The sequence below is a fragment of the Enhydra lutris genome, unplaced genomic scaffold (genome assembly GCF_002288905.1).
Source record: "Enhydra lutris kenyoni isolate GAN:26980312 unplaced genomic scaffold, ASM228890v2 scaffoldscaffold6, whole genome shotgun sequence".
NCBI classification, from domain to species: Eukaryota; Metazoa; Chordata; class Mammalia; order Carnivora; family Mustelidae; genus Enhydra; species Enhydra lutris.
In genome coordinates, this window is record NW_019154090.1 from 38,618,365 (window position 1) to 38,635,997 (window position 17,633).

Genomic DNA, 17,633 nt, shown 5'->3' on the forward strand with positions numbered 1-17,633 from the left:
AAAAGAGATTTGAGAAAGTACAAACATCAAAAAGAACATCTTGGGAGTTCACGTGATCCACTATAACCCAACTCTAAATAATCTTGTTCAAAGAAAGATTTACTATTCTTCATGATGTTCTGAGCTCTTCTAGGGTGCTGGAAACATTTCAGTGAGTATATGAGTATGATGGGTAATGCTAAACTTAAAGGCAACTGGTTTGGGTGGGACTTGAGGGAAGAAGGATGTACTAATGGCAGCAGAACAGTCAAGGCATAGGTGCACCAAGGTACCTGCTAGTGACCCTCTGGGGGCACTGTAGTGCACACTCCTTAGGTGAATGGATGCAGCAGAACCCTATTCAGGACTAGCAAGCCTTTAGTATATCCAATATATCACCATATTTCTGTACTGGCAATAGGAAACTTTCCTACACTATCAAGTATGGCCATAGATTCCATGCCCTTATAAGACACGGAACATCATGACTTCTCTTTCACCATTCCCAGACTATAGCACAGGATAAGAGCCTCTAAAATAGGTACCATTTTATAACATGAGAGCAATTACAAGTCATCTTACATAAGAGCAAAATACCTGCACTCATGCATGCACAAAAAGACATCCTTCATATCCCTTAAAATGTTTCAAAGAATATTTAATGACACATTGTTTATTATACAATATTAAATAAACAAACCATAACACAAGCTGAACAGTTTTGCCATTTTTGTTTTATCTACCAGAAATCTACCAAAAATATTAATACTGCCTACAACAGGATGGCAAAATTATCGGTTTCATTTTTCAAATTTTTTTCAATAAGCATGTGTTTTCACAATTAGGAAAAAATCTACTCATTTAAAACCTCTAAGATGCATGATAACCAAAGCTGTCATACTGAACTGGTTTCCCGGGAAATGACCTAGCATAATTCAGAATTCCACTTTATTTTGAACCATCAGTGACTTATGTAAAAAGCAGGAAATAATATATTAAATAGTTCATCAGATATGAAGTGACATAATCAGAATAAGCAACAGTCTCAGAATAGAATTCCCATCCCAGATAATTACTTTAGTTCTTAGAAATGTGCTGGGAGTTTAAATACTCTGCTATCTATAAAGGAACAACATTTCTTTCCCCCTATCGCCGCCAATGAAACAATCCAAGGAGTCAAGTGCTTTTAAGATGATGATGTTTACAAATGTTAGGGTTTTATCTACGCTCATATCTAGAAGTTACAATTCACAAAAAAAGATTTCTCATGGCATGATTCCCAACCCTACATCTTACAAACGAAATTATTTCAGCTTAAGTATCTGTTCATTACCCTGAACTTACTTCTTGAGTGTAACAAAATTATGCAACAGTAGCACTGCCTAATAAGGCAGATAAAGGAAGCAGAGCAGGCTGAAGAGTCTGGATTCCAACTCAGTAGAACTAACAGCAATGTATTTAACTTGTTGACCAGTTTTGCCTCCCACTGTCTAAATCATTGTTAATCATTCCAGAACAACCTCACAGATGAAAGATCTATCTTCCAAATGTATGAGTGGGTCCCTAATCAAAAAGATCCCCACTTCATACAAAAGAAAATTTAAATACTAAGTCAAGGCCATCTAGGGACTCTAAATTAAGCTCCACACACCTTGCACTCACCCTTCTACTTAAGCATCTTCCATTCTCATCAGAATAACCACTCTCAACACTTCCCTTACCCTCCTCTCAGCCCTGAATAATCTGGGCTTGACCCAGCACACTTCACCTGTTATGGACTAATGCTTTGTGCCCCACCCCACCCCCAACAAATTCATATGTTGGAGCCCTTATCTCCTGTGTGATGGCATTTGGGGAGAGGTAATTAGGGTTAGATGAAGTCATGAGGATGGCACAAGAGCCCTCCCTCTCTCTCTCCTTCTCTCTCTCTCTCTCCTTCCCTCTCTCCCTCTTTCCCTCCCTCTACCATATGAGAGTGTAGCAAAAAGGCAGTTGTCTACAAGCCAGAAAGAGTACCTTCACCAGAAAGTGAATCTGCTGGTACCATGATCTTGGACTTCCCAGCCTCTAGAGCTATGAGAAATAAATGCCTATTGTTTAAACCACACAGTCTATGGTATTTTGTTACAGAAGTACAAGCTAAGACACTACCCCATTGTATTTATTTGTTCATATTCAATTCATTCAACAAACATCATCGGGGCTTCAGATAAGCACCATCTACATATCAGTGAAGAAAACTGATGATAATCCCAAACTTCATGGAGTTTCGTAGTAAAGCAGGGTAGAAAATAAAGATAAAATAAATAGGTGACATATAAAATTAGATAATGATAGGGGCACCTGGGTGGCTCAGCGGGTTAAGCCTCTGCCTTTGGCTCGGGTCATGATCTCAGGGTTCTGGGATCAAGCCCCACATTGGGCTCTCTGCTCCGTGGGGAGCCTGCTACCCCCTCTCTCTGCATGCCTCTCTGCCTTCGTGTGATCTCTGTCTGTCAAATAAATAAATAAAATCTTCTTAAAGATTAGATAATGATATACACTATGAGAAAAAAATAAAACATGGAAGGAGAATGTTGGCTGAGAAAATTTACATGTTTAAATAACGTGGTGAGGAAAGATCTCAGTAAGAAGGTAAACCATCTGAATAAAGAGTTTATAAAGGGGGAGGCAGCAGCTTCAGCTACTGAGGGCAGAGAGCTAACAGGAAAGGAAGGAACTCATGTAAAGGTCCTAAGGGGGTAGTATGCATGGCATATTTAAAGTACAGTAAAGCAGCCAATGTAGCTAGAACTGAATGAGCAAAGAAAGAAAACCAAAAGTTGAAGTCTGAGAAGAAAGTGGGAAACATCATATATAAGGCCTCAGAGGCCCTTCGTAAGGACTTTGGCTTTTCCTCTCAGTCAGAAGGTTAGTGACTGGACAGTTCAAAGAAGTATGACATGATTTGACAGGTTAGAACACCAACTCTTGTTGGTACAGTATTTCCAAGGGGAGTAAGCCATTCAAATAACTGTGTTAAGTGCTGCTTATAGGATTAAAAGATGACCACTGGATTTTGGAGGTGACTGTTTATCTGGACAAGAACAGATTGGTGAGGTGGTGGTAGTAGAGGGAAGGCCTGACTGATGTAAAAAATAGAGGAGAGGAGAGAACTGAGGAAAAATACTGAAATTTAGGTAGAGACAACTCCTTGATGTCTCACCTTGAAAGGCTGATCAAAAACAGGTAAGAGTGGGAAGAGAGGCTGAACTCCAAGGTGACCTAAACACAGAGTCCTGAGTAAAACAGGGGTTTTATTCAGGACATTATCAGGAGGCTAAGCCACAAAGAATGCTTACGACATACAAAGAATACTAAAGAGAAATCATGGCTAGTCTTAAAGAGGAGGCAAAAGCATGGATTCCTACCTGCCTCCCCACCCCTTCTGGACCCCAGAGAACGATGACCATATAGTACATGTGGATGTCTCAGCAATGGCCAACCATTGGCTCCTGCGTTATGTGACTCTACTCTTGTGAGGAAGGCTGCTTTAAACCTCTGACAAAGGTCCCTGGGGAGGAGTTTTGCAGTACAGACTTAATAGACAATCTCCCACAGAAGGGCAGAGGAAGGACTGCTGCTTGTTAAGCTGAAGAACCAAGAAAGGGTAACATTAATTCCCAGCCCCAGAGGAAGAGTGCCAGCTCAGAATCACTGACTCACAAATATTTAGGCAAAGCCTGGTCTCATTTTTTGCATTTTTTATCACCCCAACCTTTGAACCTACTCCTGGCAAGACATGGCCATATCGTCACCACCCTCAGGGTTCTAGAACTACCCAGAGCCAAACCCTAGAAAATCAAAGAACCTACAAAATCAGAAATCACTGGGTCACATACCAGAAACCAAGTAACAGAGCTTTCTTCATGCTAAAACACTTTAAGGAAGGAGGATTGAAGCCTGTGTCTCTTGAACTCCACTCAGCTGCCACCTAACCCCTGGACTCACTGTTTCTCTTTAAGGAAAAAACATACTGCACAGACAAGGAACAGCATACCAATGCTAAGGTCAAGCAGAGCATAAACTTAATCTCCTTCCTTTTTCCTCCTTCTGATCTTCTAATCCTCAATCTGTTCTTCCTTTCCATAGCCAGAGAAAGACCACAGATGCATCTGACATTATGCATCTGACGTGTTACTGAAAAATTATGTGTGATTCTGACTTTGGCAAATTGAATCAAATCTTAAAGTACTATTTAAAGAAATTCCATGATGAATAACCTTTTTTGAAATGACATCCATCCTTCTAGAAGAGGGAAGACTCACATATGCATCTTTCATTTAGTGAAAAATATTTGACATATAACACTATGTAATTTAAGGTTTACAACATGTTAATTTGATACATTCATATATTGTAATATGATTGCCACTATAGCAATAACTAGCACCTCTATCACATTACATAATTATCCTTTCTTTTTAGTAATTGGAATAATTAAGTTCCAGTCTCTTGGCAACATTGATGATTATAGTAATCATCATTTGTCTTAATTTTAATTTGTCTAGTAAGCACTTACTAAGTGCAAGGCCCTATGCCAAGCACTCAGGAAACACAAACATACCCACTGATCCCCTTTTCTCAAGAGCTTATGCCACTGCTTAAGAAAGCCTAAATAGTTATTTTCACACACACACATACACACACAGCTGAGAATAAGAAAAGTTTTTATTAAAGTTCATCAATTCTAAAGCATATTTTTTTCCATGTTCAAAATTTTCTGCAATCAGTCCACACATTATAATTGATGGCATCCTCCCATGGCTGCTCTCCAGGCTGCAGCTGTGACATAGTGACCACTGCCGCTAGAAGGAAGTAAGCTGTTCCTGTTGTTGACCCTTCAGTGGAGTTGTGCGCCATGCTGGAACTACAAGTTTTGAGCTGAGTTGTCACTTACCATGTATTCAAAAATATTACAGTATATTACAGAATTGAAACAAAAAGTAAGTATGAGCGTAAGAAGGCATGGAAGGGAAATAGCAATGGAGCATGACATTGATATCGGTGCAGCAAATGTTTCTTGTTGGAGGAATACTACAAATTCTATATTTTCTTGTAAAGTAACAACCATGTGTTAAGAGAGATGAGGAAAAAGTGTGTCCTACTATGATTGGCAGTCTTCCTCCCCCTTAGTATATGTATCTTATATTGGTATATTTTAGTCCTAGATAAGATAATAAATATATAGGCAACAAAAGCAAAAATAGGTAAGTGGGATTATATCAAACTAAAAAGTTTCTGCACAAGAAATAATCAAAAAAATGAAAAAACAGCCTATAGAATGGGAGAATATGGGGGCACCTGGGTGGCTCATTGGGTTAAGCCTCTGCCTTTGGCCCAGGTCATGATCTCAGGGTCCTGGAATCGAATTCCGCATCGGGCTCTCAGCTCAGCAGGGAGCCTGCTTCCCCCTCTTTCTCTGCCTGCCTCTCTGCCTACGTGTGATCTATCTCTCTCTCTCTCTCTCTCTGTCAAATAAATAAATAAAAATTAAAAAAAAAAGAATGGGAGAATATGTTTAAAAAACATATATCCAAAAGACATGAGAAACTCCTACAACTCAATAGCAAAAAAACAAACAGTAAGATTAATATATCAGCAAAGGACTTGAATAGACATTTCTCCAAAGACATACAAACAGCCAATAGGCATAAAAAGGCATTCGAGCTCACTAATCATCAGGTAAATGCAAATCAAAATCACAATGAGACACACCTCATACCCATTACAATGGCTAGTATCGAAAGGATAAAAGATAAAAAGGTTGGTGAAGATGTAAAGATATTCACAGCCTTGTACACTGTTCATGGGATTGTAAAATGGTATAGCTGCTATGAGCAACAGTATGCAGTTCCTCAAAAAATTAAAAATAGGACTATTATATGATCCAACAACTCTACTTCTGGGTATCTATCCAAAAGAATTGAAATCAGGATCTTGAAGAGATATCAGTACCTCCATGTTCACTGCATCATTATTCATAATAGCCAAGATGTAGATATCACCTAAATGCTAACCAACAGATAAATGGATAAAGAAAATGTGGTATACATGTACAACAGAATGTTATTCAGCCTTAAAAGAGGAAATCCCTCCATATACAACATGGATAATCCTCAAAGATATTATGCAAAGTAAAGTAAGCCAGTCACAGAAGGACAGATACCGCATAATTCCACTTACATGAGGAACTTAAAAGAGTCAAACTCATAGAAGCAAAAAGTAGAATGGTGATTGCCAGGGGCTGGGGGAAGGGGGAAATGGGGAGTTGATATTAAAAAATCATAAAATTTTAGGGCACCTGGGTGCCTCAGTCAGTTAAGTGTCCAACTCTTGAGTTTGGCTCAAGTCATGATCTCAGGGTTGTGAGATTGAGCACCACATCAGACTCCATGCTGGAAGATTCTCTCTCTCTTTCTCCCTCTGCCCACCCCCTCTCCCTCTCTAAAAAACAAACAAACAAACAAAAACACAAAGTTTCAGTAATGCAAGATGAATAAAGTTCAAGGGATCTGTTGTATGATTTGCATCTAAAGTTAAAAATACTGTGTTATACACTGAAAAATTTAAGAAAAAATTTCATGTTGTATTCTTACCACAATAAAAAAATATGAACCAACCAATTTTTTTTTTAAATAATGGTGTAGCTTATAAAAGACGGTGACTTAGATTCAATGACACACCATTAAGTACTGAAGGACTGAGCCAAGAAGTATGCTAACTGCCTTCCATATGTCAACTCATTCAGAACTCACAGATATTAAGGTAGATATTCTTGCTTTACAAATAACCCTTGCCAAGGTCACAGCCAGTGAGTGAAAGAGTCTGCACAAGAACCCAGGTATATACCCTGCTGCCTTCCTAGCTAGACAAATTTCCATGATGCCAGAACATTAGTCAGAGTTTGCACAGTCCGCTCCTGCCACACTACTCTGTTTCCCACTCCCCACTCATTCCTCCCCACCCAGTGATGAGAACAAGATGCTGGAGTTTATCCCTGAGGCTAATGATCAAATTGCCTGTCTGGCCTTGGGAGAGCCCTACCCTGACCATAACTATCTTCCCTCCGCCTTTCAATTACTACCTTCCAAGAACTATAAACCTAAAATGTAGGCCAGGTCTCTAAATTTTCTGCAACAGCCTAAGGCACCAGTCTTTTTTATTTTGACCAAACAATTGCAAAATTCCTTGCACCACCTTTCTTCTGACTTGGTCACCCAACTCTGCCATGTGTTTCTGTTGTCAACCTCATAGCAACAGCCCCAGGAGAAACAAGGGTGAACCATCATACAAAGTCCCAGGGACGGAAGGAACTGGAGATGTGCTCTATTATCCTCAGGTTATGGGGACTGATGATGGTTAGTTCTTAAACGTCAGAAGAATATAACATAACAAACTGGGAATCCAAGTTTAAAAGCTGCACTGGATGTCATGAACTAGAAACCTGAATTTATCTTTAGTCATGTGACATTATCTTCAGTTGATGCAAGATGTGCAAAGGAGGCAATATGCAAGGGGAAGGGAAAAAGACCTTAATTTTATAATTTTAGCTTTACCCACCCACTGCACTCTTAACAATCAAATCAATGAAATGTGATCCTATTCCAGCTTCCACATCACCAATTTTAAAAAGGAGAGAGGTGGAAAATCCCAAAGAGATCAAATTTCTTTTCTGAAGTGACAGGCAGCTTTCAGGATTTTAGCTTAAACGAGAATCCAGGTTTCCAAATGTCTAGACATGAGAGTAACACTTAACGATGACAAACCAACTCGCTAAGTAACACACTGACCAAAAATAAAGTCAATACAACATATGATACTAATACTACTTTGGGAAAATAAAAATGAAACAATGAATTATCTATTTTAGACTTCAGTTTTTTCAAATACCACAACTGTCTATAGACATAAAACCATACTTAATTATGTACAAAAGCTAATTACTAAATATCACGCACAGAGATTTTCATGTGCCACCAATATTAAATTAAAAATTAACTCATATTGGGGCAACTGGGTGGCTCAGTCAGTTAAGCATCTGACTCTTGGTCTTGGCTCAGGTTGTGTTCTCAGGGTCATGTGATCGAGCCTTGTGTCTGACTCCACGCTCAGTATGGAGTCTGCTTATCCCTCTCCCTCTGCTCCTCCCCCCCCACATTTGCTCACACACACACTATCTCTCTCAATTAATAAAGAAATAAAATCTTTTTAAAAACGAACTCATATTATATTATGCTCATCTCTTCAAAACTGAAAGAATGAAAATCAATTTTTTGCCAATTACAATTAGTATGGTTAAAGTTTAACATTAATTCGTGTTTGGACTTCACCTGATAGGCCAGTGGTCCACAATTATTTTTCCAGTGATGCAAGGAAATAGACAGAAGCAACAAATATGAAAATGGTACCAAGAGGTCAAGTCTGAGCAAAGAACAGGATAGTGCTGGCAACAAAAGAGAGAGAGAACACAGGAGAAATTTCGTGGCAAAGGGTGGGAATAATGAATAAGGTATTTCGTTGAGCCTGCTGAATCTGATATGCACAGATGACACCCAAAGGGATATGTCAAACAGAAAGTCAGAAAAAACTCATGTGGCCCTCCAGAGAAAAGTCCAGAGAAGATAGACATGGAAGCAAATACCGTAAGAAATAACTGCTAAAATCATGAGAACAGTAATAACACCGAATCACCAAGAGAAAGCATACAGTGAAACTAAGAAAAGCCACAAGAGGCCCAACCCTGGGGTTGGTAGCAATGGGAAGAGTCTGAGAAGAGGGCCAGGATGGAGCAGGTCAGAAGAACAGGACAAACCAAGAGAGTTTTAGGATCTATGCTACAATAAAAAGGAGAGAGACACCTGTATCAGAGATCTGAGAGTCAAGAGTAAGCAGGAAAAAAGGGCTGGGTTGGATTGGGTGGTTTGTTAGCAGAGTCATACAGAAGGCAAAGTGTCAAGAAACTGAAGAAAGGAAGGAAAGGCAGCCATGTCCATTCTCCTGATAAAGCCTGATGACATGAAGGACAAAGTCCTAGGACTGTAACTTGAGAGACAACACAGCAAAGGGGATGAACCACTTTGTCAACCACTCATATCACTAAATTGAGAGAAAAGGCTTCACGTACACCTGGCACAAGCACAGAAAACCTGGATCTAGATAACCATGCTGCCCATTAACTGCCCCCAACACACGCACACACACACATGTAATTTCTAAATGATAATGACTTTTTTTTAGTAGTAATGTGATTTTTTTATTTTTTATTATTTTTATTATGTTCCATTAGCCAGCATATAGTACATCATAAGTTTTTGTTGTAGTGTTCAATGATTCATTAGTTACGTATAACACCCAGTGCTTATCCCAACACATACCTTCCTTAATACCCATCACCTGGTTACACCATCCCCTCACCCACCCTCCTTTCTATAACCCTCAGTTTATTTCCCGGAGTCCAGAGTCTCTCATGGTTTGTCCCCTTCTCTTCCCCTGTGGTCCTCTGCTCTATTCCTTATGATCTATATACGAGTTAAACCATATGATAACTGTCTTTCTCTGCTGGACTTATTTTACTTAGCATAATCCCCTCCAGTTCCATCCACATCAATGCAAATGGCAGCAATGTCCACAACAGCCAAACTGTGGAAGGAGCCAAGATGCCCTTCATCAGATGAATGGATAAAGAAGATGTGGTACGTATCTACAATGGAATATTACTCAGCCATCAAAAAGGATGAATGATAACAACTTCTAACACAGATACAAAAAGAGGACCTGCATTTAATTAAAAGTGTAGCTAGAGGAGTAGATGTCATAAAATACACAATTTGAAGAGCCTGGGTGGCTCAGTTGGTTAAGCATCTGACTTCAGCTCAGGTCATGATCTCGGGGTCCTGGGATCAAGCCTCTCTGTGCAGTTCAGTCTGCTTCTCCTTCTCCCTCTGCCCCTCCCCTGCTTATGGAACTCTCTCTCTCTCAAATAAATAAATAAAATGTTTAAATATAAATGTATATATATATATACACATATAAATACATATATATATACATATATATACACACACACATATACACACATACATTTTGAAATACATCTTATATTTTCTGCCCCAACATTTTATTCAAGAGATTACCTAATTTTTGAAATACCTTGTTGCTTTTATATCTTTTGTGATCTAAATTTGGCACTATCCTGAATCTCTAGAGAAAAAAAAAAACATTAAAAATGTAACTGTTATAGCAAAACATTTACATTGGGATACTTACATTGTGAAACAATCCTTAAAAGCTCCCACATATCAAAGATCTTTCAGGAATAAATGCTCTAGTCTATGCAGTGCCTTAGCACATGCTTTATGTTTACACAAAAATATTCTTTTCAATCATTAAATGACCTACAATGTAGCAGTTATGAAAAATGGTCATGAAAGCAGCAAATACCTGAGGTACTCACAGCTGTAGAGTAGGGATTATGAGCTCCAGTATTTTCAGCCCAGCAGCCACATCCATAAAGAGCAGCCTACGAAAAGAGAAAATAGGTACACAATGTATTTCAGAAATATTATGTGTAATTACTTGCCTTCAACAAAAGACAAAATCATACCTATCTAATAAAGCCTGGTTTAATAATGATGCATAGCAACTGGGAAATAATACCAGAGACTGTGTAAGACCTACCCAAACAATGGTTCTAACACTATTTTAAACTGTATCTTCAATTACTGTATTAATCTAAAATTTTTCAGAAAAGGGCAGAAGAAAGTTTTTAGACTCTCATCAGCAGTAGTTTTTTTCCTTGAACAACCTTTCCCCAATTATAGTTTGTCAGCCAGTTCAGACAAATTCCTCTCTTCTGGCTCATGTGGTTGCCTTAAAATAGTGGCTCTCAAACTAGGTATATGTCAAATTGCTTGAGAAGTTTGGTGATAGGACCGTGGTTCCCAGATATTCTGATTCAGTGGTCTGGGGGTTGCCCATGTAATCGGCATTATTAACCAGGGCCCCAGGAGGGCTGGGATGCAGGTGGTCCTCCTGGCATACTCTAAAAAACCCCATTTAGAAGGGGTTCTACCATGCCTCCCTTCAAGTGGCACAGCAGGAACTGCAAACAGTTACTACCAAAGGGCCCAGTATATGTTCACCACTGTGCTAGATTCTCCAGATACAAAGAAAGGAGCCAAAAAAGATCAATTCAAGTTAATTACTTTATGAGGCAGCAGAACAGATTTATATGCCTGAAACCACCAATAACACAAATTACTGTGGTTTTATAAAAGAATATAACAATCATCCTTATTTTATTTTTAATAATGCCACCCAGAATGTCTGGATTCATCTCTTCAATATCCACAATGACTTCTCTGCCTTTGGGAGGGGAAATGAAACTGGTAACTTTTCCAGTCCTTAGTTAGAAGCAGAAGTAGAAAACCCCTTTGATAGCCAGCATAGAGAATATAAGGAAGTCTGCTCAAGAATATGCACCACCTCAAGTTTGGTAAAGAATGGAAAATTGAAAGCACAGATATCCATCAGTAAAGAAATGGTTAAACATTTGCCCAGCAATATGCAGTATTCATTGCAGAAAGTTCCAAATAAAGAATTCAACTTTTTCAAAAAGATTTTTAGAAACTAATTAAAAAAAACTCCAAAAATATTATTGAGTGAAAAAAAGGACTACGACGACAAGCCACAATACATGGAGTTTTCAGTATGACTTCTGACTAATGAAGGAAAAAATACTCCCATAAAATAGTAACTATTCTTTTCAAAGACATCACTTGTAAGGAGTGGGGAAAGAAGCTAAGATGGGAATGGTAACCAGACAGACCAGCTTTCTACAATATTCCTTTTTTTTTCCTAATAAGGACTTCAGAACTCATTTGCTTCAATATTCTATCCAGAGCAGGAATTTCCATGAAATATCCCAGGCACTTCTCATACCAAGAACCTTGATACTTCATGAGGGAACACATTCCCCTTCTGGACACTTATCTTTGGCTAAAAGTTCTTCCTTAGATTGCTTTAATGAACATCCGCTTTATCGTAACTTCCATCCGCTAATCCTGGTTCTACTCTCTGGAATTACTTTACCCTCCCTTCTGAAGTCCTCTAAATTTTTTAAAACAGCTATCTGAGTGCCCTGATTACTCTTTTCTCACTCAAGAGAATCCTAGATTTGTGAACTGTTCCTCAAGACTTTGAGATGCACACACACACACCCTACGCCCTTAATCACTCTCCTTGAGAAATAATCCAATGTCCAAGATAATTGGAGATGAAGTCTCCCATGCTCATGTGACCCACAGTTGCCACCCTCAGTTGTCACCGGCAATAGCCTTATAAGTAGAACAAAGAACTCAATACAACATTGCCAATATGGCAAAGAGTAGAAAATCTATTATTGCCTTTGAAAACACCATGCTTCTAAAATACACAAGATTGTTGGGTCAGAGTGGGAACTGAAAGCCCTATAGAAGGGATTCCGCACATGGATTTCAGAACCAAACTGGCAAACTTGGGGGATAAGCCATTCAACTGGTATTACCTGGGACAGTTCCTAGGTGAGCCAAAGCCTCAGAGAATAAGCCACCTGAGGGGAAGGGCCTACTCTTCCTTCACTGAAAACCCTGGTCATTGCCTTCACTGGAAACCCACTATCCTTGCCATTCGCCACAATTATCTTGACCAGGAGCCTGGACCCAAAAATAGCAAATAAGGCCACAAGGACACCTCTTAGGAACCTACAGGGGTCCTTTTATTAAGAAAAAAAAAAAAAAACTTACTCTTACTCTTTATTTCTTCTCTCTAAGCGAATTCCCCTTATGCCACTTCCCCTCAATTTCATGATCTAAAGTTGTCTTCCATCTTAAACTTCTGAAACCAGTTGAGCTGAGACAGTGATAGGTCAGATAAAAGAAAGAACCAGAGACTGTCCCTCTCTTATCACTTCTTTGGATAAAATATTACAAGCTTGGGGCACTTAGGTGGCACAGGTGGCTAAGTATCCAACTCTTGATTTGGGCTCTGGTCATGATCTCAGGATTGTGACTGAGTCCCACGTCAGGCTCCATGCTCAGCCAAGAGTCTGCTTCTCTCTCTCCTTCTGCACCACCCCCACCAACTCTCTCTAAAATAAACAAATAAATCTTAAAAAAAAATAATAACAACCTTAAGCGGGCTTTAAAAAATAAAAATAAGCTTTTTTTTTTTTTAGTAGTAAAACTTCCTCAACATTTAACAAAGGTATTAACATTCAGTAAAAATAGATCATATAAATATCATTATTATTATTATTTAATCTTTTTTGGAACTTCTTTTCCTTTATAAAATGAGCATAACAAAAACCCCCACCTCATAATGTTGCTGTAGGATCACATGAATGAACACACTTACTGTACATAGCAAGAGACAGTTCTAGCTAATATATAGCTATATTATGAGGGACTATGGCAAGCAATTTAAATATGTCATTTAATCTTCTAGAACTTTGTAAGGTAACTATACCCATTTTACAGTTGTGGAAAGTGGAGCTTAAAGATGTTGAACAGGGGCAACTGGGTGGCTCAGTGGGTTAAAGCCTCTGCCTTTGGCTCTGGACATGATCCCAGGGTCCTGGGATCAAACCCCACATCCGGCTCTCTGCTCAGCAGGGAGCCTGCTTCCCCCCCTTCTCTCTGCCTGCCTCTCTGCCTACTTGTGATCTCTGTCTGTCAAATAAATAAATAAGATCTTAAAAAAAAAAAAAGACACTGAACAATTTGTTTACAATAAGGGAGAGGTGAGATTAGAATAAAGGTTTATTTGAATCCAAAATTCACACTCTTAACCACTAAACTCAACTGCATATTTGTGTGGGGCTGAGTTGAGAGTGGAGGGAGAGTGGGATGTAATCATTCCTTTCTTCTGTCCCAGTTGTAAATTCTAACTATTGTTGGTAAGCCAAGTAAATAAATTCTACTTTAAATTGCCACTTCACCATATGAACAGTTATTATATGTCTAGAGCAGGGTAATTAATATGCTAAGACTTTGAAACAGTTCACTGTACACTTAAAATGTATTTAAAAGCATCTATTTTTAGCATATTTTTAAAAGTCTTTTTTTTTCAACACTTTGTATATTTCCTTCCCTTTTGATCGTCAAGAAGAATGGTTTCCTACTGTCAACTGATGCTTTCATATTTCCAGGCTTATTACAGCTCCTCTATCCAAGCAATATAATCCAATTAAACAAATGCATTTTCCTGGTAAGCACCTTTACCCTTACCCACCACACCCTTTCCTGATTTTCATCTCTCACAAACTGTGTTTTCATACACTAGCTAATTGGGGCAAATCAATATGTTTGAGTTTTACAGAAGTATTTCTTTTTCCAGGACAGTCCCATGTGTAGTGGCAGAATGGCTTCAAGATTGTTCAATGTAATATCCTCCTAACATAGACCAGAACTATCCTTGGTTCTGCTGTTGCTATTTTGCTAACCAAAACAAACAAAAAACAGTGAGAAAGTCATGGGAATTGCAAGGCAACGAAGTCGGCTATGCTGGCTTTTCACTCTCTTTCTCCACCCAGGCATCCAAATCTGATATGCCAAGCTTCGTTCTTATTCCAAACTTGACAAATACACAGGGCTTCATAATGTGGAAAAACACCATGACCAGACAAAGGCTTTTTATAATGAGTTCAAAGCATTGTACACATGTTAAGTAATCATTCCCCATAAATCCCCCTGTACAGTAGGCAAAGAGTAGCACAAAATTAATTATTCTTCCCTACCCCATCCCCCCATGGGATTTTAAGAGGCTTATATACATAAAGGGCAGATCAGGGAATATCACTTGGAGATTTGCAAAGATGTCCTCCATGAATCAGATCACTCTATTCCAAGCATTCATTAACCACCATGTCCAAAACAACTGTGATACCTCTTTTTCAAATGTGAGAGACAAGACATACATAGAGAGAATGCCAAGCAGTGCTCTACATGTAACACGAGATCTAAGTACTGAGCTTAAGCACAATGCTTGCAACTACTTTAACAGACTCCAGGAATCATTAGTTCACTCAACAAATATTTATTAAGCCCATAAGTAATGTACCAAATTGGTTTATGCTCAGAAAGCTTACTAGATCAAATGGATTGTGAAATATCATTCTCAGTACAGAACTAAAGTTTGGAGATGGGGGGAGGAGGAATGGTGAAGATGTGCAACTGAACTGGGAATATGCCAATTACACATAAATCAGAAAGATTTCTTGAGTGGTATCATCATATGTTGGTGACCTGAAATAATGGTTAGTCTATAAAATACCTAAAGTGCTTTATCAGAAGAGGGATTTAGAGCATTAAAATTTTACTATTCCTTGAATGGAGGAAAAACACAATGTTACTCTAAAATCATTTCCCACCTAAAAAGCAAGCAACAATATAGTTAGGTAGTGTTTACTCCTATAGAGAATGACATTTGCAAAGAAAGAAAATGAAGATCAACTCATATTTTTTTTTGTCTACTAAATACCCAATACTCAGCCTGTTGGAAGTAACAAAACATAGTACTACTGACTTTAAAGATCAAAAAGAACTCTATGAGAGAGGTTTTTTTTAGAATCTGGAATTATATAAATGTTTAAAAAAAATCACAATAATATATATATTTTTTTCAAATGAAAAAACGTTTTGCTGGCTTAAAAAAATGGTGAGCTAGAAAATTCCGTGTTTTAAATTGAAAAGCTAGTTTAAAAACCCTGTAATACTTACCTGTCCAACTCTCCCTGGATGTTTCAAGGCCAAGCCTCCACTGGAGACAGCAGCAGCAACGTTCCCTTCATGGTCCACCACTACAGCGCCCACTGTGTCCAAAGTGCCTGAGTCATTCTCCTGGAAAGTGAACAGGATATGAGCACTCACTGAGCACAGAGTGTCACAATTTGATATGACCACACAGCACTTTTCAATACAATCATGACATAATTCAGCAAACTCTTAATCTATTAATCTATTATTGAGTTATTAATATTAACCTATTAATATTAATTAATCTATTAATATTAGTACCAATCTATTATCAAGTTGCCACTAAAACCCTGTTCAAGTCAAAATGTATTTTCTACTGAAAGATCCTGAGCAAAAAGTGTCTTGTTGCTTTTCTCTAATAATAAACCTAGCATTCCTAAGGGAGAAAGAAAAAACACAATCTAATATAAAATAGCATATCGCAGTGTCCCCTTAATCTCAGGTATTAAGTTCATGATTGAAAATTTGTAAGAGGAGAAGATCTATGGCATAAATGAACCAATAAGTACCATTTTTAGTACTTCTAAAAATATTGTATATAAATTTCTAAAAATAATATATTTAATACAATAAATAAAGAGAATGGTGGTCACAATTTGAAGTATACAATGTTACAATTTTCTTTTATAATTCCTTGCTTGTGAGAAATTGATGGCCACCTCCTTCCTCTGCTGTATTAATAATATGCTTGCCAACTATATAGCAGAAAATTGTACATTCCTGGGAGGTATCTTTGCATTTCTGTATCTTGTCCCAAGTCCCACAAGCTTAAGGCTTTTCACATATATTGACTACAAGCAGCTGTCTCCTACCTCAAAGATTTCTGGGTCACCTGTGCAAGACAGACAAACCTTACAATTCTGGATAAAAATCAGAATCACAGAAAACAGGGAAAAAGTTTCAAAAAAAAAATCTCTTCGTGTATATTAACAAGAGAGGCTACTGCAGTTCTTTAGGTTAACAACAGTCATTGCAACATTCTCACTCTAGAGTTCTGGTTTTTAAACTATGCCCCACAACCCAAGACTCCCACCTTTACCCCCACCCCCAAAAATGCATAAAAGAGCCCAGGCACAACTCCAGGCTCAACAAGACCAGCTCCTCCTCCTGCGTAGTTTATTGCCCATACTGCTGAGCAATACTTCATTTGTACAGAGGGATCCCTGGCTAACGAGTTTTCAAATGACACTCTCAGGCAATCCCCAGAAAAGTCAGTGAGTTCCTAGGGCCACCTTAGAAGGTGAGCAACATTGAAGGGAGTTCTGAAATAGTGGGGACACAATGCAAGCAAAAGTTTTTTACTTCAAGCAAATTTAAAAATCCAGAAGTAGAGTATGCCTCAACAAATATTACATGAAGTCTGTTAGGAGAAGGTACATCTAGACATTTACATTTCTTTGGTTTTTGCTCTAGATTCTAACTCCTCTTAAATATACTGATAACACTAGGACACTACTTACTTTAATAGAAAACATGTAGCTGACTGAAATAAGTGCTTTATTCCCTCTCTCCCTTTTAACCACAGCCAGGGGAAGTCTAGGCCATATCCAGGAATACCACAGTTGCGCAGGTGGCAGACTGCCTGAGTTTCGAAGATAGCTCCCTAACCTGACTGTAAACTCTCTGAGGAAAGGGCTGACTGACTGATTTTACATACAGCAGACATGAAGGGATACTTAGTCTTCAGTTAGGAGGATATAAAGCATGTCTGCATCCAGGGTGTCACAGAAACAAGAAAAACAAGTGATGATACATGCAAGGCTATTCTAATATCAAGGCCTCAGTTTTCCATCTCTTTTCTCAACACTCAGTTTCATGCAA

At 38.4% G+C, this 17,633-nt stretch overlaps 1 protein-coding gene across 2 annotated transcripts in view; it reads right to left on the bottom strand.

The window, feature by feature from the left end:
* Positions 1-17,633, bottom strand: part of LOC111141831 (taspase 1) — a 271,125-nt gene that overhangs the window by 135,200 nt on the left and 118,292 nt on the right. For both annotated transcript variants that reach the window (XM_022494662.1, XM_022494663.1), the window contains 2 exons: positions 15,777-15,896; positions 10,462-10,540 (listed from right to left, as the gene is read on the bottom strand). In XM_022494662.1, the coding sequence (XP_022350370.1) occupies positions 10,462-10,540; positions 15,777-15,896 (199 nt within the window). The remainder of the gene's footprint in view (positions 1-10,461; positions 10,541-15,776; positions 15,897-17,633) is intronic.